The following is an 18,839-nucleotide window of genomic DNA, read 5'->3' as shown; positions in this document are numbered from 1 at the left end:
TTGCACCTGTTCACACTTGCTGTATAGCAGCTTGCACCTGTTCACACTTGCTATATAGTAGCTTGCGCCTGTTCACACTAGTTGTATAGCAGCTTGCGCCTGTTCATACTTATTGTATAGCAGCTCGCACCTGTTCCCACTTACTGTATAGCAGCTTGCACCTGATCACACTTGCTGTATAGCAGCTTGCATCTGTTCACACTTGCTGTATAGCAGCTTGCACCTGTTCACACTTGCTGTCATAGCAGCTTGCACCTGTTCACACTTGCTGTATAGGCAGCTTGCACCTGTTCACACTTGCTGTATAGGCAGCTTGCACCTGTTCACACTTGCTGTATAGGCAGCTTGCACCTGTTCACACTTGCTGTATAGGCAGCTTGCACCTGTTCACACTTGCTGTATAGGCAGCTTGCACCTGTTCACACTTGCTGTATAGGCAGCTTGCACCTGTTCACACTTGCTGTATAGGCAGAGTGAACACCAATAATACTGAGGCTCATATACAGAGACACCATGCTGCTTTATTATCTGAGAGCCAAGTTTATACTGGGAGGAGGTTTCTTTTTCCCCAAGCATTAAAGAAAAAAAAATCAGAGAAGTATAAAATACTCAGGTTGCAGGGATAACATTGTTATGATGCGGTGGAGCTGGTCGTCACGCTGTCTCCTTCATTCATCTGTGTAGCTTTGGTCTTTTCAAGTATGTCCTGGATATCCTGTAAAAAAAAAAAAATCTCGTATAAAAAAAACGTTGGGAACATTTTGTCGGGTTTACAGGTTGTGTTTAACCCAGGGTGCTACCTCAATTAGTATACATAAAAACACTTTTATTAAATATATTAAAATTACTGAAAATTCCACCTGTGAAAAGTGACACACACAAAAAATTCCCAGGACCATGGGACAGCTACAATAGTTCCTCTTAAGGGAACAAATATATTGATTACTCCAAATATCACATAAATAACACTGCCAGGGGGATAATCCCTAAATGACCCTTACTTCCACTTTCCTCTACCTGTCAATGGAGATATGACTTACGTCACACGCACCCTTAAGGTAAAAAGGTGCCCCCATTCCTCGGCGGCTTTCCCTTCTATGATATCCCTGGTCTCCCTTCTTTAACGGGTAGAGACTAAGGGGTTATATCATTCGAAAAATAGAGGGAAATAGAAAACAACACTTATCTGGGATATATTCAGGTCATAGGTCCCTTAGCAGTGTTAATGTGGAGAAATCCGGGCCTTCCATGGTCCTCAACCCAATAAAATTAATTAACAAAGCCTCGACGCGTTTCTCCCCATTTAGTTAGTTGGGGTTCATCAGGAGACAAAATTGGTAGGTGGCACAATCGCCAAGGCTATCAGGGGGCTACTCGTTCAGCAGCACGCGCCTTTCCACATAGATGTATATCATGGACCATATAATTTACCATTTAATAAAAGTGTTTTTATGTATACTAATTGAGGTAGCACCCTGGGTTAAGCGATTGATAAACTACCTTTGTGAATTGGTTTTCAAGTGCTTTACAGGTTGTGTGCAGCATTGTGGATCCATATTATTCACATCAATGGAGCTGAACTGCAATACCAGACACGACCTGTAGACATGTGTGGCGCTGTTCCTGGAGTAAAACAGCCATGTTTTCCTAATTCAGGATATTTAGTTAGGAATTTTACAAAAAAATTAATTATAAAGCAAATCATAGGGGTAATATCCTTAAAGGGGAAAAGCTTCTAACAGGTAGAGGAGAATCCCTTTAAAAGCCATTAAGCAGAAGTAATAATTTACTCACCGAGCGTTTATAAAGTTGGCAATCTTCAACGAGTTCATGAAAGATGGGGTGTGTGAGGAGAGCGGGGAGCGACACCCGGCCCAGAGCATCGGGGCTCAGCTCCGCAAATATGTTCTGGATTATCTAGAAAAGAAAGAAAACATTAATTATGCACAAGAATAAGAGTTAATCAGCGGCCGCACCTCCTGCAAAGCATGGGATAAGAAGCGATCAAAACGCCATAAAAAAAGAAACAAGAAAATAGTGACACAAACAATACATTTTTTAACTAAATGTAAACAGCCTGTACTCCCCTCTGGAGCCGGTGCAGTGTAATATGTAAACAGCCTGTACTCCCCTCCGGAGCCGGTGCGGTGTAAGATGTAAACAGCCTGTACTCCCCTCTAGAGCCGGTGCAGTGTAACATGTAAACAGCCTGTACTCCCCTCTGGAGCCGGTGCAGTGTAATATGTAAACAGCCTGTACTCCCCTCCGGAGCCGGTGCGGTGTAAGATGTAAACAGCCTGTACTCCCCTTCAGAGCCGGTGCGGTGTAAGATGTAAACAGCCTGTACTCCCCTTCAGAGCCGGTGCGGTGTAATATGTAAACAGCCTGTACTCCCCTCCGGAGCCGGTGCCGTGTAATATGTAAACAGCCTGTACTCCCCTCCGGAGCCGGTGCGGTGTAAGATGTAAACAGCCTGTACTCCCCTCCGGAGCCGGTGCTGTGTAACATGTAAACAGCCTGTACTCCCCTCCGGAGCCAGTGCCGTGTAATATGTAAACAGCCTGTACTCCCCTCCGGAGCCAGTGCTGTGTAATATGTAAACAGCCTGTACTCCCCTCTGGAGCCAGTGCCGTGTAATATGTAAACAGCCTGTACTCCCCTCTGGAGCCAGTGCTGTGTAATATGTAAACAGCCTGTACTCCCCTCCAGAGCCAGTGCAGTGTAATATGTAAACAGCCTGTACTCCCCTCCGGAGCCGGTGCCGTGTAATATGTAACCAGCCTGTACTCCCCTCCGGAGCCAGTGCCGTGTAATATGTAAACAGCCTGTACTCCCCTCCGGAGCCGGTGCTGTGGAACATGTAAACAGCCTGTACTCCCCTCCGGAGCCGGTGCAGTGTAATATGTAAACAGCCTGTACTCCCCTCCGGAGCCGGTGCAGTGTAATATGTAAACAGCCTGTACTCCCCTCCAGAGCCAGTGCAGTGTAATATGTAAACAGCCTGTACTCCCCTCCGGAGCCAGTGCCGTGTAATATGTAAACAGCCTGTACTCCCCTCCAGAGCCAGTGCAGTGTAATATGTACACAGCCTGTACTCCCCTCCGGAGCCGGTGCTGTGTAATATGTAAACAGCCTGTACTCCCCTCTGGAGCCAGTGCAGTGTAATATGTAAACAGCCTGTACTCCCCTCTGGAGCCAGTGCAGTGTAATATGTAAACAGCCTGTACTCCCCTCCGGAGCCGGTGCCGTATAATATGTAAACAGCCTGTACTCCCCTCCGGAGCCAGTGCTGTGTAATATGTAAACAGCCTGTACTCCCCTCCGGAGGCGGTGCAGTGTAATATGTAAACAGCCTGTACTCCCCTCCGGAGCCGGTGCTGTGTAATATGTAAACAGCCTGTACTCCCCTCCGGAGCCGGTGCCGTATAATATGTAAACAGCCTGTACTCCCCTCCGGAGGCGGTGCAGTGTAACATGTAAACAGCCTGTACTCCCCTCTGGAGCCAGTGCTGTGTAATATGTAAACAGCCTGTACTCCCCTCCGGAGGCGGTGCTGTGTAATATGTAAACAGCCTGTACTCCCCTCCGGAGCCGGTGCTGTGTAATATGTAAACAGCCTGTACTCCCCTCTGGAGCCAGTGCTGTGTAACATGTAAACAGCCTGTACTCCCCTCCGGAGCCAGTGCTGTGTAATATGTAAACAGCCTGTACTCCCCTCTGGAGCCGGTGCTGTGTAATATGTAAACAGCCTGTACTCCCCTCCGGAGCCAGTGCTGAGTAATATGTAAACAGCCTGTACTCCCCTCCGGAGGCGGTGCAGTGTAATATGTAAACAGCATGTACTCCCCTCCGGAGCCGGTGCTGTGTAATATGTAAACAGCCTGTACTCCCCTCCGGAGGCGGTGCAGTGTAATATGTAAACAGCCTGTACTCCCCTCCGGAGCCAGTGCTGTGTAATATGTAAACAGCCTGTACTCCCCTCCGGAGCCGGTGCTGTGTAATATGTAAACAGCCTGTACTCCCCTCCGAAGCCAGTGCTGTGTAATATGTAAACAGCCTGTACTCCCCTCCGGAGGCGGTGCAGTGTAATATGTAAACAGCCTGTACTCCCCTCTGGAGCCAGTGCCGTATAATATGTAAACAGCCTGTACTCCCCTCTGGAGCCAGTGCTGTGTAATATGTAAACAGCCTGTACTCCCCTCCGGAGCCGATGCCGTGTAATATGTAAACAGCCTGTACTCCCCTGTGGAGCCGGTGCCGTGTAATATGTAAACAGCCTGTACTCCCCTCTGGAGCCAGTGGCGTATAATATGTAAACAGCCAGTACTCCCCTCCGGAGGCGGTGCAGTGTAATATGTAAACAGCCTGTACTCCCCTCCGGAGGCGGTGCAGTGTAATATGTAAACAGCCTGTACTCCCCTCTGGAGCCAGTGCCGTATAATATGTAAACAGCCTGTACTCCCCTCTGGAGCCAGTGCCGTATAATATGTAAACAGCCTGTACTCCCCTCTGGAGCCAGTGCTGTGTAATATGTAAACAGCCTGTACTCCCCTCTGGAGCCAGTGCTGTGTAATATGTAAACAGCCTGTACTCCCCTCTGGAGCCAGTGCTGTGTAATATGTAAACAGCCTGTACTCCCCTCCGGAGCCGGTGCAGTGTAACATGTAAACAGCCTGTACTCCCCTCCGGAGCCAGTGCTGTGTAATATGTAAACAGCCTGTACTCCCCTCCGGAGCCAGTGCTGTGTAATATGTAAACAGCCTGTACTCCCCTCCGGAGCCGGTGCAGTGTAATATGTAAACAGCCTGTACTCCCCTCCGGAGCCATTGCTGTGTAATATGTAAACAGCCTGTACTCCCCTCCGGAGCCGGTGCTGTGGAACATGTAAACAGCCTGTACTCCCCTCCGGAGCCAGTGCTGTGTAATATGTAAACAGCCTGTACTCCCCTCCGGAGGCGGTGCAGTGTAACATGTAAATAGCCTGTACTCCCCTCCGGAGCCGGTGCTGTGTAACATGTAAACAGCCTGTACTCCCCTCCAGAGCTGGTGCCGTGTAATATGTAAACAGCCTGTACTCCCCTCCGGAGCCGGTGCCGTATAATATGTAAACAGCCTGTACTCCCCTCCGGAGGCGGTGCAGTGTAATATGTAAACAGCCTGTACTCCCCTCTGGAGCCAGTGCCGTATAATATGTAAACAGCCTGTACTCCCCTCTGGAGCCGGGTGCAGTGTAATATGTAAACAGCCTGTACTCCCCTCTGGAGCCAGTGCTGTGTAATATGTAAACAGCCTGTACTCCCCTCCGGAGCCGGTGCGGTGTAAGATGTAAACAGCCTGTACTCCCCTCCGGAGTCGGTGCCGTGTAATATGTAAACAGCCTGTACTCCCCTCCGGAGTCGGTGCTGTGTAATATGTAAACAGCCTGTACTCCCCTCCGGAGGCGGTGCAGTGTAATATGTAAACAGCCTGTACTCCCCTCTGGAGCCGGTGCCGTGTAATATGTAAACAGCCTGTACTCCCCTCCGGAGGCGGTGCTGTGTAACATGTAAACAGCCTGTACTCTCCTCCGGAGCCAGTGCTGTGTAACATGTAAACAGCCTGTACTCCCCTCCGGAGTCGGTGCCGTGTAATATGTAAACAGCCTGTACTCCCCTCCGGAGCCAGTGCTGTGTAACATGTAAACAGCCTGTACTCCCCTCCGGAGTCGGTGCCGTGTAATATGTAAACAGCCTGTACTCCCCTCCGGAGGCGGTGCAGTGTAACATGTAAACAGCCTGTACTCCCCTCCAGAGCTGGTGCCGTGTAACATGTAAACAGCCTGTACTCCCCTCCAGAGCCGGTGCCGTATAATATGTAAACAGCCTGAACTCCCCTCCGGAGCCGGTGCCGTATAATATGTAAACAGCCTGTGCTCCCCTCCGGAGCCGGTGCTGTGTAACATGTAAACAGCCTGTACTCCCCTCCGGAGTCGGTGCCGTGTAATATGTAAACAGCCTGTACTCCCCTCCGGAGTCGGTGCCGTGTAATATGTAAACAGCCTGTACTCCCCTCCGGAGTCGGTGCCGTGTAATATGTAAACAGCCTGTACTCCCCTCCGGAGCCGGTGCGGTGTAATATGTAAACAGCCTGTACTCCCCTCCGGAGTCGGTGCCGTGTAATATGTAAACAGCTGGTACTCCCCTCTGGAGCCGGTGCCGTGTAATATGTAAGTGCTCTGCAGAATGTAAACAGCCTGTACTCCCCTCTGGAGCCAGTGCTGTGTAAGATGTAAACAGCTTGTACTCCCCTCTGGAGCCGGTGCTGTGTAACATGTAAACAGCCTGTACTCCACTCCAAAGACGGTGCCGTGTAAGATGTAAACAGCCTGTACTCCCCTCCAAAGACGGTGCCGTGTAACATGTAAACAGCCTGTACTCCCCTCCAAAGACGGTGCCGTGTAACATGTAAACAGCCTGTACTCCCCTCCAAAGACGGTGCCGTGTAACATGTAAACAGCCTGTACTCCCCTTCAAAGACGGTGCCGTGTAACATGTAAACAGCCTGTACTCCCCTCCGGAGCCTCCCGGTGATGACATCTAACCTTGTGGTGAGGATTTGCGTCTCTTTCCAGCTGGTTAAACCTGTGTGTGTCCCCGTCCTCTCCAGCGCCGTGCTGAAAGACTCGCAGAACCTCCTGTAGTGTGATGGTCGAGGGTCCTGTGTCTGGGGCGATATCGCCCCCATCGCTGGCTGCACTTCTCTCCGTATTCTCCTCTATGGCATCCATGGCTGGAAGAGACTGGAAATCATCTCTATGAGCAGAGGACCCAATATTGGAACACGGATATTAAAAGGGAATTCCACCTTCAGAGCCACTTATCAATACCATAACATGACCGCTGCAGCCAATCACTGGGCCAATGTCTGTGGTTAGTGATTGGCTGCTGAGGTCACATGCAGGGGTGTAATGATCGCAGTTGTAGGGATCGAGACTGGGCCTGGGGGTACAGGTGGCCCGTCGACACCAGCTCCTGCGCACCCTCGGACGCACATCCAGCTGAAATACATTGCATCACATAGACCTGTCGGGTCCCTGCACCGCAAAGGGCCGGCCTCCGATTAAGGATACGAATATTCACTGATCTCCATGCCCATAATCCCGCACACCTCTTTGCACTGAATCCGGTGCTGAGAGGTGGGCAGGATTATAGGCATGAGAAGCAGTAAATATTCATGCCCTTTAATAGCAGCACACGTGACTGCCCAGCAGCCGGCTTCCTGCAGCGGCTGGACGATCACATGGGCTGTTATTAAAAAATATGAATATTCACTGCTCTCCATGCCCATAATCCCGGGCGTGTGGAGCAGCGGAGATGCCAGCGGTGATGTAAGTGACAGTGACGACATGTGCTTGTACCACTTGCACGCTGAGGTCAGTTGCTGGCGTGACAGCATCAGAGCAGGACAACGGGGAAGCAGAGGCAGGTGAGTATAATCATTTATTTGTTTTATACTGTGTGCGGCATAATAGAGGATCATATATACCAGGATGCGGTCAGGATGGAGAAATGACGGGAACATATACCAGGATGGGGACATAAATACTAGGATGGGGTCCTATATGCTAGAATGGGGCTATGATGGGGATATATATCAGGATGGGGCCATGATGGGGCATATATACCAGGAAGGGTCCATGATGTGGCATATATACCAGGATGAGGCCATATATAAACAGAATACAGCCATGATGGGGTCATACACCAGTATGGGCCCATGATGGGGGCCATATATACCAGGATGTGTACATGATGAGGGTATATATCAGGAAGGGGCCATGATGTGGCATATATACCAGGATGAGGCCATATATAACAGAATACAGCCATGATGGGGTCATATACCAGGATGGGCCCATGATGGGGGTCATATATACCAGGATGTGTACATGATGAGGGTATATATCAGGAAGGGTCAATGATGGGGCATATATACCAGGAAGGGTCAATGATGGGGCATATATACCAGGATGGGGCCATATATACCAGAATACAGCCATGATGGGGTCATACACCAGGATGGGCCCATGATGGGGGCCATATATACCAGGATGTGTACATGATGGGGCATATATACCAGGATGGGGCCATGATGTGGCATATATACCAGGATGGGGCCATGATGTGGCATATATACCAGGATGAGGCCATATATAACAGAATACAGCCATGATGGGGTCATACACCAGGATGGGCCCATGATGGGGGTCATATATACCAAGACGTGTACATGATGAGGGTATATATCAGGAAGGGTCAATGATGGGGCATATATACCAGGAAGGGTCAATGATGGGGCATATATACCAGGATGGGGCCATATATACCAGAATACAGCCATGATGGGGTCATACACCAGGATGGGCCCATGATGGGGGCCATATATACAAGGATGTGTACATGATGAGGGCATATACCAGGGTGGGGGACAGATTTGGTAGGAAGTGGCACAGGATGGGGGACATTAGTACAGCATGGGGGACATTACTACATAATGAAGGGGGAGGGGAGGGCAACTCATATGTCTTTCTAGGACTTAGAGTTCTACAATGGTCCACACATCTGACCAACATGCGGGGGGTCCCAGACTCAAACTTTGCATCCGGGCCCATCAGACTCTAGTTATGTCAATGGTCACATGTCACTACTGTATACAGAGACCAGCACTGGAGTGGCGCAAGATTTAGAAATTTTTCCAATTGGGAAATCTCGGAGGTGGTGTGACGTTTGTTGGAGCCGGTACCTTTATGAGCAGGTTGTCGTCTGGAGGATTCAGGACCGGTCTGCCGACCACAACACTTAATGCTCGATAGAAACCTTCCAGCGGGTTCGGATGAGACGCAAAATAGAGCAACATATCCGTGTAGTCAAGACGAGGGGGCTGCGTACTCTCCGCAAACAGGTGAAAGAAAAACTAAAGATTAAAAAAGAATATTTTTTTAATGTAATACAATCTAAGTCTCAAACTGTACAAATTAAACTATAATAATACAATATTAAATGCAAAAAAACCCCCGTAATACAGTATAAAATAAAAAAGTAATGCAATACAGTATAGAAAGATATACAAACTATTCATACAGTATAAATGGATAGAAAACTATTATAATACACTATAAAAAGAAAGAAAACTATTCTAAAAAAAGTATAAAAGATAAATATGATACTGTAAAAATAGAAAAAAAATACAGAGTAAAAAGAGAAAAAAATATAATATAAAATATAACAAAATAAAACCTAGTACAAAAAGATATAAAACTAATATATCATAAAAAATAAAGTATTAAAAAGATGAAAAAAATATGATACAATATAAGATAGAAAACGTTATATACATTGCAGTATAAAAATATATTAAAACTATTATAATACACTATAAAAAAAGTAAACTGTTATATAAAAAAAGTATAAAAAATAAAAAACAGTATGATACTGTATAAAATAATTAACAAAAACTATTAGATTATTTATTACTATTATATTATTTTATTATCATAAAAAATAAAGTATTAAAAAGATGAAAAAAATATGATACAATATAAGATAGAAAACGTTATATACATTGCAGTATAAAAATATATTAAAACTATTATAATACACTATAAAAAAAGTAAACTGTTATATAAAAAAAGTATAAAAAATAAAAAACAGTATGATACTGTATAAGATAATTACCAAAAACTATTAAACTACAAAGTAAAAAGAAAAAAATTCTAATATAAAATATAACAAAGAAGGGAATTTTGTTTACTTACCGTAAATTCCTTTTCTTCTAGCTCCAATTGGGAGACCCAGACAATTGGGTGTATAGCTATGCCTCCGGAGGCCACACAAAGTATTACACTAAAAGTGTAAAGCCCCTCCCCTTCAGCCTATACACCCCCCGTACTGCTACGGGCTCATCAGTTTTGGTGCAAAAGCCAGAAGGAGGAAAAAATTATAAACTGGTTTAAAGTAAATTCAATCCGAAGGAATATCGGAGAACTGAAACCATTTAACATGAACAACATGTGTATACAAAAAACAGGGGCGGGTGCTGGGTCTCCCAATTGGAGCTAGAAGAAAAGGAATTTACGGTAAGTAAACAAAATTCCCTTCTTCTTTGTCGCTCCTAATTGGGAGACCCAGACAATTGGGACGTCCAAAAGCAGTCCCTGGGTGGGTAAATAATACCTCATAATAGAGCCGTAACGGCTCCGTCCTACAGGTGGGCAACTGCCGCCTGAAGGACTCGCCTACCTAGGCTGGCATCTGCCGAAGCATAGGTATGCATCTGATAGTGTTTCGTGAAAGTGTGCAGGCTCGACCAGGTAGTTGCCTGACACATCTGCTGAGCCGTAGCCTGGTGTCGCAAGGCCCAGGACGCTCCCACGGCCCTGGTAGAATGGGCCTTCAGTCCTGAGGGAACCGGAAGCCCCGAGGAACGGTAAGCTTCGAGAATTGGTTCCTTGATCCACCGAGCCAGGGTTGATTTGGAAGCTTGTGTCCCTTTACGCTGGCCAGCGACAAGGACAAAGAGAGCATCGGAGCGGCGCAGGGGCGCCGTACGAGAAATGTAGAGTCTGAGTGCTCTCACCAGATCTAACAAGTGCAAATCCTTTTCACATTGGTGAACTGGATGAGGACAAAACGAGGGTAAGGAGATGTCCTGATTGAGATGAAAAGTGGGCAAGGCAAATGGCCAGGGAGAAAACGCCTGAGCAGAGCACCACGACAGGAATATTTTCCACGTCCTGTGGTAGATCTTGGCGGACGTTGGTTTCCTAGCCTGTCTCATAGTGGCAATGACCTCTTGAGATAATCCTGAAGACGCTAGGATCCAGGACTCAATGGCCACACAGTCAGGTTGAGGGCCGCAGAATTCAGATGGAAAAACGGCCCTTGAGACAGCAAATCTGGTCGGTCTGGCAGTGCCCACGGTTGGCCGACCGTGAGATGCCACAGATCCGGGTACCACGACCTCCTCGGCCAGTCTGGAGCGACGAGGATGGCGCGGCGGCAGTCGGCCCTTATCTTGCGTAACACTCTGGGCAACAGAGCCAGAGGAAGAAACACATAAGGAAGCTGAAACTGCGACCAATCCTGAACTAAGGCGTCTGCCGCCAGAGCTCTGTGATCTTGAGATCGAGCCATGAATGTTGGGACCTTGTTGTTGTGCCGTGACGCCATTAGGTCGACGTCCGGCATCCCCCAGCGGCAACAGATCTCCTGAAACACGTCCGGGTGAAGGGACCATTCCCCTGCGTCCATGCCCTGGCGACTGAGAAAGTCTGCTTCCCAGTTTTCTACGCCCGGGATGTGAACTGCTGATATGGTGGATGCTGTGGCTTCCACCCACAGCAGAATCCTCCGGACTTCCTGGAAGGCTTGCCGACTGCGTGTCCCACCTTGGTGGTTGATGTAAGCCACCGCTGTGGAGTTGTCCGACTGAATTCGGATCTGCTTGCCTTCCAGCCACTGCTGGAACGCTTTTAGGGCAAGATACACTGCCCTGATCTCCAGAACATTGATCTGAAGTGAGGACTCTTGCTGAGTCCACGTACCCTGAGCCCTGTGGTGGAGAAAAAACTGCTCCCCACCCTGACAGGCTCGCGTCCGTCGTGACCACCGCCCAGGATGGGGGTAGGAAGGATTTCCCTTTCGATAATGAGGTGGGAAGAAGCCACCACCGAAGGGAAGCTTTGGTTGCTTGAGAGAGGGAGACGTTCCTGTCTAGGGACGTCGGCCTCCTGTCCCACTTGCGTAGGATGTCCCATTGAAGAGGACGCAGGTGAAACTGCGCGAAAGGGACTGCTTCCATTGCTGCCACCATCTTCCCCAGGAAGTGCATGAGGTGCGTCAAGGGGTGTGACCGACCTTGAAGGAGAGATTGTACCCCTGTGTGTAGTGAACGCTGTTTGTCCAGCGGAAGCTTCACTATCGCTGGAAGAGTATGAAACTCCATGCCAAGATATGTCAGTGATTGGACCGGTGTCAGATTTGACTTTGGAAAATTGATGATCCACCCGAAACTCTGGAGAATCTCCAGAGTAACGTTGAGGCTGTGTTGGCATGCCTCTTGAGAGGGTGCCTTGACCAGCAGATCGTCTAAGTAAGGTATCACTGAGTGACCCTGAGAGTGGAGGACCGCAACTACTGTAGCCATGACCTTGGTGACAACCCTTGGGGCTGTCGCCAGGCCGAACGGCAGTGCCGCGAACTGAAGGTGTTCGTCTCCTATGGCGAAGCGCAAGAAGCGCTGATGCTCTGGAGCAATTGGTACGTGGAGATAAGCATCCTTGATATCGATCGATGCTAGGAAATCTCCTTGGGACATTGAGGCGATGACGGAGCGGAGGGATTCCATCCGGAACCGCCTGGTCCTTACGTGTTTGTTGAGCAGTTTTAGGTCCAAAACAGGACGGAAGGACCCGTCCTTCTTTGGAACCACAAACAGGTTGGAGTAGAAACCGTGACCCTGTTGCTGAAGAGGAACCGGGACCACCACTCCTTCTGCCTTCAGAATGCCCACCGCCTGCAGAAGAGCCTCGGCTCGCTCGGGAGGCGGAGATGTTCTGAAGAATCGAGTCGGAGGACGAGAGCTGAACTCTATCCTGTAACCGTGAGACAAAATGTCTCTCACCCAACGGTCTTTTACTTGTGGCAGCCAGGTGTCGCAAAAGCGGGAGAGCCTGCCACCGACCGAGGATGCGGTGTGAGGAGGCCGTAAGTCATGAGGAAGCCGCCTTGGTAGCGGCACCTCCGGCGGTCTTTTTAGGGCGTGATTTAGACCGCCATGCGTCGGCGTTCCTCTGATCCTTCTGAGGCCTTTTGGACGAGGAGAATTGTGACCTGCCCGCACCCCGAAAGGACCGAAACCTCGACTGTCCCCTCCTCTGTTGGGGTGTTTTTGGTTTGGCTTGGGGTAAGGATGTTTCCTTTCCCTTGGATTGTTTGATGATTTCATCCAATCTCTCACCAAACAAACGGTCGCCAGAAAATGGCAATCCAGTTAAGCACTTTTTGGAAGCCGAATCTGCCTTCCATTCCCGCAGCCACAAGGCCCTGCGTATTACCACCGAATTGGCGGCTGCAACCGCCGTACGGGTCGCAGAGTCCAGGACAGCATTAATAGCGTAGGACGCAAATGCCGACGTTTGAGAGGTTATGGACGCCACCTGCGGCGCAGACGTACGTGAGTGCGTCAATTTGCGCCTGACCAGCTGAGATAGCTTGGAGTGCCCATACGGCTGCGAATGCTGGAGCAAAAGACGCGCCGATAGCTTCATAGATGGATTTCAACCAGAGCTCCATCTGTCTGTCAGTGGCATCCTTGAGTGAAGCTCCATCTTCCACTGCAACTATGGATCTAGCCGCCAGTCTGGAGATTGGAGGATCCACCTTGGGACACTGAGTCCAGCCCTTGACCACGTCAGGGGGAAAAGGGTAACGTGTATCCTTAAGGCGCTTGGAAAAACGCTTATCTGGATAAGCTCGGTGTTTCTGGACTGCCTCTCTGAAGTCAGAGTGGTCCAGAAACATACTCTTTGTACGCTTGGGAAACCTGAAACGGAATTTCTCCTGCTGAGAAGCTGACTCCTCCACTGGAGGAGCTGAGGGAGAAATATCCAACATTTCATTGATGGACGCAATAAGATCATTCACTATGGCGTCCCCATCAGGAGTATCAAGGTTGAGAGCGGCTTCAGGATCAGAATCCTGATCAGCTACCTCCGCTTCATCATATAGAGAGTCCTCTCGCTGAGACCCTGAACATTGTGATGATGTCGAGGGAATTTCATAGCGAGCTCGCTTAGTCGGTCTGGGGCTGCGGTCAGTGTCAGAGACCTCACCCTGGGATCCATGAGACACCCCGGGAAGACATTGCTGTTCCAACTGAGGGGAACCAGGGGACAATGATAACACAGTGCCCCTGGCTTGAGATGCCGGCCTGGACTGCAAGGCTTCTAATATCTTAGCCATAGTCTCAGAAAGTCTTTCAGTAAAAACTGCAAACTCCGTCCCTGTCACCTGGACAGTGTTAACAGGTGGTTCTCCCTGGGCCACCCCTAGCAGAGGCTCCGGCTGAGAAAGTGCCACAGGGGCCGAGCATTGCACACAATGAGGGTCAGTGGAACCTGCCGGCAGTATAGCCGTACATGCTGCACAGGCAGCATAGTAAGTCTGTGCCATGGCACCCTTGCTATTTGTGGACGACATGCTGTTGTCTCCTCTGAGCAATACAGGAGGGTAAATAGCCACAAATCAACAGTGCACCATACAGTGTAAAGTATAGTGTATAATCATATAATCTATAAGTACACTTCTGCACTAGTGGGGCCAGCACCACAGGTGCTGCTTACCGCCTGCGCAAAGCGTTTGTGTGGGCACCAGAATTCCTGCCTGGGTCTCTTTGAGCTTGTCTCTCCTCTCCAGCGTTAGCAGAGCTGAGAGGAATGGCTGCCAGCGTCCTGGGGAGAGGAGGGAGCCGTGGGCGTGACCCAGAAAAGTGCGGGAACTGGTGCCCCACTGTGCAGAGTGAGGGGGGTGGAGTATGCAAAGCATGCTCCAGCCCTCAGTGCTGCCGACCTGTACAGCGTCCCGCCCTTCCCCTGACTGGCAGGGCTGGGGGCGGGAAAAGAATGAGACTAGGCCGCAGAAGCCGGGGACTATAGTTATAAGCGCGGCCGCCGTATAAGCGCGGTCGGCGCGGAAGTCCCCGGCGCACCAACAGTCCCAGCCGCGCCGCAGGCATAACCATGGCAGCGGCGGTCAGTGCGGCAGTCCACCTACACAAATACACTCAGCGACGCTGAGTGTATAGTGGCACACATGCAGCCAGCGCTGCTGTCCCCGGTGCACTAGCACACCCAGCAATGCTGGAGTGTTGCTGTGCGCAGTCCCCACGGGGACACAGAGTACCTCCAAGTAGCAGGGCCATGTCCCTGAACGATACTCGGCTCCTATCCAGCAGGGTCCTCAGGAGCTGTGGATGGAGCACGGTCTCCTGTGCCTGGAGACCGATGGGATCCCACTTCACCCAGAGCCCTAATTGAGGGATGGGGAAGGAAAGCAGCATGTGGGCTCCAGCCTCCGTACCCGCAATGGATACCTCAACCTTAACAACACCGCCGACAAAAGTGGGGTGAGAAGGGAGCATGCTGGGGGCCCGGTTATGGGCCCTCTTTTCTTCCATCCGACATAGTCAGCAGCTGCTGCTGACTAAGCTGTGGAGCTATGCGTGGATGTCTGACCTCCTTCGCACAAAGCATAAAAACTGATGAGCCCGTAGCAGTACGGGGGGTGTATAGGCTGAAGGGGAGGGGCTTTACACTTTTAGTGTAATACTTTGTGTGGCCTCCGGAGGCATAGCTATACACCCAATTGTCTGGGTCTCCCAATTAGGAGCGACAAAGAAATAAAAACTATTATAATGCAGTATAAAGAGAGAAAACTATTATAAAAAAAAGTATAAAAGATAAATAAATAATATGATACTGTAAAAATAGAAAAAAAAACTATTATACTACAGAGAAAAAGAGAAAAATATAATATAAAATATAACAAAATAAAACCTAGTACAATGCAGCATAAAAAGATATAAAACTAATATATTGTAAAAAAATAAAGTATTATACTACAATTTAAAAGGATGAAATAAAAAGATACAAAATAAGATAGAAAAGTAATATACACTACAGTATAAAAATATATTAAAACTATTATAATACCCTATAAAAAGAAAGTAAACTATTATATAAAAAAGTATAAAAAAACAATACAGTATGATACTGTATAAAATAATTCAAAACTATTAAACTACAAAGTAAAAATAAAAAAATTCTAATATAAAATATAACAAAATTAAAACAATTATAATGAAGTATAAAGAAAGAAAACTATTATAAAAAAGTATTAATGATAAATAAATAATATGCTACTATATAAAACGATAAAAAACTATTATGCTACAGAGTAAAAAGAGAAAAAAAGCCAATATAAAATATAACAATATAAAAACTATAATAATGCAATATAAAAACATATAAAACTAATTTATTGTAAAAAAATAAAGTATTATACTACAATTTAAAAAGATGAAAAAAAAGATACAATATAAGATAGAAAAGTAATATACACTACAGTATAAAAAGATATTAAAGCTATTCTGATATAATATAAATGGATAGAAAACAATTACAATACGCTATAAGGGTATGTGCACATGTTGAGGATTTGCAGAAATTTCCATAGGTCTTGGCAGGAAAACCACAGGGGAAATAACGCATGTTTTGCAGAATTTTTGGACACCATTAATTGCTTTCGAGACAGCCAATAGAGATAGTTGGATTGATAGAGACCCCCAGACATATAATAAAAATGCACCCTATTTTTGATAATCTGCAAAGTTAAAGCAGACAGCTGGGGGCTGGTATGACCAGGCTGGGGAGGAGAGAAGATATGACCTGATAAAATCTGGGAACCTTGGACAGGACCTTTGGGAGGTGGGATTCAAAGAAGCAGCCGGTAGTTATGAGCTCCCTGACCCAGGCGTCGTCACCTATGGAGAGCCACACATCCCGGAAGAGCAGACGTTGGGCGCCCACCCTGAGAGGATACCCTGGTGTCAGCGACCCGTCATGCAGAAGACAATCTGGATCTTGACTATTTGGCTTGACGACCCTGTGGATGCCAAGAAGGAGTAGGCTTAAAGGAAGGCCTTCTCTTTCCTGATGGATTGAGGACCGGCCTCATCAGGAGGAGGTCCTAGAGGATGAAAACTTCCAGGAGAAAAACCAGCAGAGATCTGAGCGGCTGCTGCTGTGTTTCGCTCACAGAGCGTTGTCTGCACTGGATACAATTGTGAAGACTCTTCAGCGGTGTGTGGAAATTCCACTGTATTATGTTAATTAACCAGTTAGCTTAGTTTTTATTATAATACTAGAAGGTGGCTCGATTCTACGCATCGGGTATTCTAGAATTTACGTATTGTGTAGTTCATGTATGATTTTTGTTATATATATATATATATATATATATATAGATGTTGTTGTGTGTAGTTACCAAGTGTTTGTGTAGGAGCTGTACATGTTCTGGGTGTTGTCTGGGTGTGGCGGGGGGTGAGAGCGGTGTTGTGTGTGTGTTGCGTGTGTTGCGTTGTTTGTGGAGCGCTGTGTGTCTGTAGCGTTGTGTGTGTATGTGTTGCGCGGTTTGTGTGTGGGTGGTGTGTTTTGGGGGAGGTATGTTTTGTGCAATGTGTGTGTTGCATGATATGTGCGTGTATTTATGTATGCCGCGGTGTTTGTGTGTTGGGTGTTGTGTGTGTGCAGCGTTGTCTGTGTGTGTGGGTGATTGTGTAGGGCGGTGTTTGTGGTTCCCAGTGTGTGTGTGGTGTGTTGTGTGTGTTGGGGGAGGTGTGCACCTCCCATCGTGCTCCATCCGCCATGCTGCGCACCCCCCATCGTGCTCCATCCGCCATGCTGCGCACTCCCAAACGTGCTCCATCCGCCATGCTGCGCACTCCCAAACGTGCTCCATCCGCCATGCTGCGCACTCCCAAACGTGCTCCATCCGCCATGCTGCGCACTCCCAAACATGCTCCATCCGCCATGCTGCGCACTCCCAAACGTGGTCCATCCGCCATGCTGCGCACTCCCAAACGTGGTCCATCCGCCATGCTGCGCACTCCCAAACGTGCTCCATCCCCCATGCTGTGCACTCCTCATCGTGCTCCATCCCCCATGCTGCGCACCCCCCATCGTGCACCATCCCCCATGCTGCACCAGCATCAGCCTCTCTGCCCCCAGCATCAGCCTCTCTCCTCCCAGCATCAGCCTCTCTCCTCCCAGCATCAGCCTCTCTCCTCCCAGCATCAGCCTCTCTCCTCCCAGCATCAGCCTCTCTGTCCCCAGCATCAGCCTCTCTCCTCCCAGCCTCAGCCTCCCCCAGCATCAGCCTCCCTCTCCCAGCCTTCCCCAGGATCAGCCTCTCTCCTCCCAGCCTCCGTCCTCCCAGCCTTCCCCAGCATCAGCTTTCCCCTCCCAGCCTCCCTCAGCATCAGCCTTCCCCAGCATCAGCCTCTCTCCTCCCAGCCTCAGCCTCTCTCCTTCCAGCCTCCCCCAGCATCAGCCTCTCTCCTTCCAGCCTCCCTCAGCATCAGCCTCCCCTTCCCAGCCTTACCCAGGATCAGCCTCTCTCCTCCCAGCCTCCTTCCTCCCAGCCTCCCCCTCCCAGCCTCCCTCAGCATCAGCCTTCCCCTCCCAGTCTCCCCCAGCATCAGCCTCCCCAAGCATCAGCCTCCACCAGCATCAGCCTCTCTCCTTCCAGCCTCCCCCAGCATCAGCCTCCCCAAGCACCAGCCTCCCTCGTCCCAGCCTCCCCCAGCATCAGCCTCCCCCAGCATCAGCCTCCCCCTCCCAGCCTCCCCCAGCATCAGCCTCTCTCCTCCCAGCATCAGCCTCTCTCATCCCAGCATCAGCCTCTCTCATCCCAGCATCAGCCTCTCCTCTCTGTCCCCAGCATCAGCCTCTCTCCTCCCAGCCTTCCCCAGCATCAGCCTCTCTCCTCCCAGCCTCCCCCAGCATCAGCCTCCCCCAGCATCAGCCTCTCTTCTTCCAGCCTCCCCCAGCATCAGCCTCTCTCCTTCCAGCCTCCCCCAGCATCAGCCTCCCTCTCCCAGCCTTCCCCAGGATCAGCCTCTCTCCTCCCAGCCTCCGTCCTCCCAGCCTTCCCCAGCATCAGCTTTCCCCTCCAAGCCTCCCTCAGCATCAGCCTTCCCCAGCATCAGCCTCTCTCCTCCCAGCCTCAGCCTCTCTCCTTCCA

At 49.1% G+C, this 18,839-nt stretch overlaps 1 protein-coding gene across 3 annotated transcripts in view; it reads right to left on the bottom strand.

Moving 5' to 3' along the window:
• Window positions 1–516: 516 nt before the first annotated feature.
• The window catches only part of SPEF2 (sperm flagellar 2), a 187,632-nt gene continuing 169,309 nt past the window's right edge, over window positions 517–18,839 (bottom strand). For all 3 annotated transcript variants that reach the window (XM_075328486.1, XM_075328489.1, XM_075328494.1), the window contains exons 34-37: window positions 8,782–8,952; window positions 6,581–6,778; window positions 1,795–1,917; window positions 517–715 (exon numbers count right to left, since the gene is read on the bottom strand). In XM_075328486.1, coding sequence (XP_075184601.1) covers window positions 632–715; window positions 1,795–1,917; window positions 6,581–6,778; window positions 8,782–8,952 — 576 coding nt within the window. In that variant the 3' untranslated portion in view covers window positions 517–631. The remainder of the gene's footprint in view (window positions 716–1,794; window positions 1,918–6,580; window positions 6,779–8,781; window positions 8,953–18,839) is intronic.

Source organism: Anomaloglossus baeobatrachus, chromosome 1, assembly GCF_048569485.1.
Source record: "Anomaloglossus baeobatrachus isolate aAnoBae1 chromosome 1, aAnoBae1.hap1, whole genome shotgun sequence".
NCBI classification, from domain to species: domain Eukaryota; kingdom Metazoa; phylum Chordata; class Amphibia; order Anura; family Aromobatidae; genus Anomaloglossus; species Anomaloglossus baeobatrachus.
The sequence above is the reverse complement of the archived record's forward strand: the minus strand, read 5'-3'. Positions and strand labels throughout refer to the sequence as shown.